This window comes from Panthera leo, chromosome B4 (genome assembly GCF_018350215.1).
Source record: "Panthera leo isolate Ple1 chromosome B4, P.leo_Ple1_pat1.1, whole genome shotgun sequence".
NCBI classification, from domain to species: domain Eukaryota; kingdom Metazoa; phylum Chordata; class Mammalia; order Carnivora; family Felidae; genus Panthera; species Panthera leo.
In genome coordinates, this window is record NC_056685.1 from 16,346,118 (window position 1) to 16,352,117 (window position 6,000).

A 6,000-nucleotide genomic window follows, 5' to 3' on the forward strand; every position below is an offset into this window, starting at 1 on the left:
CCGTCTATCTGTCTATAATGTCTCCTGAACCATAACCTTGTTGAGACACACTCTATGAAAACCTGAATAGACATTTTTTCCAAAGAAGACATGCAGATGGCCAGCAACACATGAAAAGATGCTCAACGTCACTCATCATTGTGGAAATAAAAATCAAAACCATAATGACATGGCAAATGGCCAAAACCTGTCAGAATGACCGAAATCAAAAAGAAAAGAAATAACAAGTGTTGGCAAAGATGTACAGGAAAAGGAACCCGCAGGTGCCGTTGGTGGGAATGCAAATAGCTACAGCCACTATGGATAACAGTATGGAAATTCCTTAAAAATTTAAAAATAGAAGTATCATATCAATAATTCCACTATTGGGTATTTACCCAGGGAAAACAAAAACACTACCTCAAAAAGATATATGCACCCTTATGTTGTTTGCAGCATTATTTATAATAATCAAGATGTGGAAGTGTCCAGTAGATGAGTGGATAAGGAGAATGTGGTACACACACACACACATATACACACACACACAGTGGAATATTTCACAGCCATAAGAAGGATGAGATTGTGCTTTTTTTGAGACAACATGGATGGACCTAGAGGGCATTTTGCCAAGTGAAATAATTTAAAGAAAGATAAATACCATATTATCCTATGCAGAAATGGGATAAAAAAAAAAGAATAAGTAAACAAATAGCAGAATCAGAATTATCAATACAGAGAACAAACTGATGGCTGCCAGAGGGGAGGGAGGTAGAAGGTTGGGCAAAATGGGCAAAGGAGAGAGAGAGAAAGAGAGAGAGAGAGAGATACAGGCCTCCAGTTATGGACTAACAGCAGACAGACGTGACTGACAAAGAGTAAAATCAATAAGATTAGGCATTGCTGTTAGAAAGGGTGGAAGCCAAGAGTGATTCTCAGGTTCAGGCTCGAGCAAATGGGAAGATGATGACGCTACGTACTGACATGGAAACAGTTAAGGAGGAATAAGATTTCTAGGCAAGGATTTTATGAGTTTTGTTTTGCACACGTTGAGCTTGATGTGCCCCTGAAACATTAAAGCAGAGTTTTCAAAAAAAGAGAAAAGACGCATTGTCTTACTCATCTTCTCATGTCCTTCAGCAACTCATTCGGTGTTTGTAACGCACATGATGCTTAAACCATCATATTTGCAGAATGGAAACTGAAATTCTTAGAAGTCAAATGTCCGTTCTTTGAAATTCTGTCCCTTAAGTGGAGAAGTCGGGGTGATTTTTATTACTTCTAAGATCAATACTGTCATTACAAAAATATTTTTAGCTGCTTAACTATAGTTCCATCATTGTGTGTGTGTGTGTTTCTACGTTGCAGGCTCTTCTTTGGTTTCCATTGAAAGTGCTGCTGAGTCAAGTTTTCTGTCATATCGAGTTGAGCCACTTCAAAGCAAAACCAATTTTTGGATAGGATTGTTCAGAAATGTCGAAGGTAATTTTTGCGGCATGATAATCACAGATATTTCACGGTGGTGTTTGCAAAACAAGTTTTCAGCTCCAGAAAGTCTTGCCTTAAATAATGATTAATTGGTGAAGAATTTGAAAATTCAAACTCATATTTTCACTTACGATAAGAACTGAAATTTTAAATGACTCACGTATTATGTATGCTATCTTGGAAGCTGCCAATTAAAAGAGTGTTTTCTGTAGCTAAGTTAATTTAAGAAGCTTTAAAAAGCATTTTCTATCTTCAGAAAAAAATTAGGGGAGGATAAGTATACGTATTTGTACTAATTAGGAATAAATGTTCAATGAAAGCTGTATAAGAGACATATTCTTTTCAGGTTTTTTTCCCTATAATAATTGGTCATTATAATCTTGCAAACTAAAAGTCTGGTTGTAAACAACTATTGATTATAGTTTAAAATAATATGTGTAGAAATTTTGCACAAATAGGTAGAATTTATTTTAAGATGGGTGATTTGGGGGGGCTGCGTAAGTGACCCAGTTGGTTAAGCGTCTGACTTTTGATCTCAGCTCAGGTCTTGATCTCAGGGTTGTGAGTTCAAGCCCCGGGTTGCACTCCCTTCATTGAAGCCTATTCGAAAAACAACAACAACAAAAAAAAACCCAAAGGTGATTTTTAACTTCTGTTTTTATTGACTTAATTTGACAACCAGGAATGTGGATGTGGATAAACAACAATCCAGTTTCCTTTGTCAACTGGAACACAGGAGATCCTTCTGGTGAACGAAATGATTGTGTAGCTTTATCCGCAGCTTCTGGATTTTGGAATAATATTCACTGTTCTTCCTACAAGGGGTATATTTGTAAAAGACCAAAAAGTAAGTAAGAATGTTCCTTGTGGCCCATATGTTCACAGGCCATCATTTCTTTTAAATATCAAGATGTCATGTGTGGGATTATAATGTGATTTTACGTCCCTTGCAAGCCCTACCCCAGTGTAAGTGAAAAACCCACTCTGCCCTGGTGCTCAGCTATCTGCAGCTCTGAGTGAGCAGAGAGTAGCTTGCTCAGCTGACATAATGATGTTGGTATATCAGTGCATTTCTAATGGGATACCCACACAGAGGGACTGTCCAGTTGTAAGCGGTTTGGAGAGCCAGTTGACAAAGTCATCCCCACCAAGGGGATGGGGTCAAAGTTCCAGAGAGTTCTCAGAATTTGTTATAGAATAAATCGTGGAAGACCAATGAAATCTCCTTCTGAGATTAAGTGGCAGACCCTGTGAAGACACAGTTTGGGGGAATTAATGGTGTGATATGCCCACGACGTGGTACTACCTAAACTTTAATATTTTCACGCCAGTCCACTTTATATAACATCCTTCCGAAGAGATAAAATTAATTAGGGAATCTATTTAAATAAATGAATTAGGTAAATTAACACTCTCTCCCCAATAGATCTTGTTATTTTGGAATTAGGTAGTTCCTCAGTCTTTTAAAACTCTGTTCTGAGACACCACACTCTTTGGTGCAGTGTTGAAATCTTAGTTTACTTTTCATTCCAACACGCCGTGTGGTACCTTAGGCTTCAGTGGGCCAATTTCAAAAGATCTAGCCAAGAATACATGATTATTGGATAGACTGGATAGATTTTGAGGGTCAGTATCAGTGGCTCAAATGCAACTCACTGGATCGTATTTTCAGTGATTTCCATTGTATTCAAACTCTCCCTACAGCTGTAGGATGCTGATATAGTATGTATATATATAGATAGATAGATACATACATACATACATACGTATATACATACATTCATACCCATAAGTCTTGTAGCCTCTATCATCTGTCCTATATCGTATATCGTATATATATTGTATCCTATCTATACATACATGTATCTATACGATACATCTATATTGTATCCTATCATATCGCATCATATCATATCACCATGAACAAAATATGGAGGACTCCATGTATCTGTGAGCCAAATAATACTCATTATCTACATGCAATTATTATGGGTTTTTATAAGTATTTAATTGATTTCTTATTTCACAAACAGTTGTTGATGCTGAACCTACTCATGCATTAATTACCACAAAAGGTAAGACCATTCATTATGAAATTTTAAGATCTGTATTAGTAATGTATCAATACAGTTTGCTTGTTTTAACAACCATGATAATCCCTTCCCACACCCCCCCCCCCCCCTCCGGTACTCTCAGTAGAATTGCTTGGGGTTACATTAACCTTTGTCATTATGTCATCAGCCTTCCTTGAACGATGCTCTAGAAAAGCAGGCCTTGGAGTCAGGTCGGGGTTTTTACCATAGATATTATTGAAGACATTGCTGTGTTGCAGAGTTACCTTTTGGAACCCATGGGGGAAATTTCTCTCGAATCTTTGTGGGTTTTTTTTTTCATTTTTTTTTTTAAAGCAACCTTTTAAATTTTAAGTTTATAGACAACCTGAACATTAAGGTTCTTTACAATTTTATAGACAACTGATTTATTTCGCTTATTGTGTTAGCAGCTAAAAAAAACTCAAAGTGAGATTTAGGGTTTGCCTGCCACCTCCTTATTAACCTTACGGGTGCTATTTGTTTAATTATACTCATGATTTCAAATTTCCACTATTCTGATTTTCTCTTTTCCCTATTTTTTCTTGCTTTTTAAATGTTTATTAATATTTTTTAATGTTTATTTATTTTTGAGAGAGAGAGACAGACAGACAGAGCATGAGCAGGGGAGGGGCAGAGAGAGAGGGAGACACAGAATCCGAAGCAGGCTCCAGGCTCTGAGCAGTCAGCACAGAGCCTGATGCGGGGCTCGAACTCACAAACCGTGAGATCATGACCTGAGCCGAAGTCGGACGCTCAACCGACTGAGCCACCCAGGTGCCCCTTTTCTTGCTTTTTAAAAATCATCATTATTATTGCTAGTCTATGTATCTTCGTATGATGTATTTGTCATCAGCCTTCAGTTATTTTCAAACAGCGATAAATATTTTAAAACATTGATTAACTAAGAGATGAAATATCCTTGCAACCGAATACTAATATTAACGTTTAAAATAATCCTTCATGTTACCTGGACTCCTGTGTTCATGTCCTGCATTTCTCTTTGACAGATGTCAAAGAACATTTGAAATGAAAGAATATATATTCTTCGTTTAGTTTTTCCAAAAAGAAAGTTGTATTGTTCTTCATAGCATTCTACCTTTGGCCTCCCTCCATCTTTATCCTGATGAGTTTGTTTATTTCCAGCTGACCCCAGGAAGATGGACCCTTCCAAACCAGCTTCTAACATGGCAGGAGTCGTGGTCATTGTGGTCCTCCTGATCGTAACAGGTGCTGGCCTCGCTGCGTATTTCTTCTACAAGAAGAGACGTGTGCACTTACCTCAAGAGAACACTTTTGAAAACACTCTCTATTTTAACAGTAGGTTGAGTCCAGGAACTAGCGATACAAAAGATCTCGTGGGCAACATCGAACAGAACGAACATGCAGGCATCTAGTCTCATAATGTGATTTTGATATATTTGAATTTCATAACATTATACTAAAATGTTAAGGTTCTTTAATTCAATGTGATTGTCTCCTTTACAATTAGTACTGTATTGCACTGGCCTGTCCTTTTCCTTTGCCTAATTGAAGAAATAATCGCTCATTTTCTAGTCTGGCAAGGTATCTTCGTGAAAGAGAGGTAATGATATTGATGACCACTTCTAAAAATATGTTAGGTGAACACACAACACCATAATGCCAACACATTTAAGCCTCACTTGTGTGTCGGTAGTGTCGACTGCCTGTGACAGAGTGATTAGAAGAACCCCAAACATCTAAGCTTCCTAAAATAGTTTAAGGTGCTCCCAAAGAAATGTTACCTATTGAATTATAATTCGGTAATTAGAAAACCATTTTGAAAATCAAGTACACGTAACTTGTTCTTTGTTGTTTCAGGTAGCATAAAAATTTAGTCACATTTTCCTTTTACCAATCCTGACTTTTACATCAGTTATTTAGAATTGCATTTGTACATGTGCAGAAAGAATGAGGCAGCTGAGAACCTGTTTTCCCCTAGCAGGGTTTTCAAGGCTGAATATTGCAAATGTGTTCTTTGTCCTGTTATATGTATATCAGGAATGCAAAGATGTGAAATAAAAATGTAAATTTGCATAACTGGGTGTACTTAGATAATGTGAAATAAACATCAAAGACAAGGTCTATTTATAATATATTTGTGTTTTGGTGATCTTGGTAAATGTAAATTTTCTTTTAAGCGTGACTTATTTATCTATTTTCTTTATACTGGTCTTTCCTCTGAAAATAAACAATTTATTACTAGATAAATTCTTTAAACTAGACCCTCCATCTGTTTGGAAAAGATGTGTTGCTAAAGCATTATGTACAAAATGAATTTTTTCTCATGGTGACTTACATAATTTCCCCAGATCTTCATCTATAACATTGATGCCACTCAGAATTCCACAACCAAAGGCACTGTTACTGAGAATCAGATCTCTAAATATCTTTTTGTCACTTTAATAATTCCTTTTTGCTT

The 6,000-nt window shown here is 36.6% G+C and overlaps 1 protein-coding gene across 1 annotated transcript in view; it reads left to right on the forward strand.

Moving 5' to 3' along the window:
- MRC1 (mannose receptor C-type 1) overlaps positions 1-5,672 on the forward strand; it is a 98,421-nt gene extending 92,749 nt beyond the window's left edge. Inside the window, exons 27-30 of the mRNA XM_042945032.1 lie at positions 1,348-1,461; positions 2,150-2,314; positions 3,501-3,542; positions 4,704-5,672. Coding sequence (XP_042800966.1) covers positions 1,348-1,461; positions 2,150-2,314; positions 3,501-3,542; positions 4,704-4,954 — 572 coding nt within the window. The 3' untranslated portion in view covers positions 4,955-5,672. The remainder of the gene's footprint in view (positions 1-1,347; positions 1,462-2,149; positions 2,315-3,500; positions 3,543-4,703) is intronic.
- The last annotated feature ends 328 nt before the right edge of the window (positions 5,673-6,000 follow it).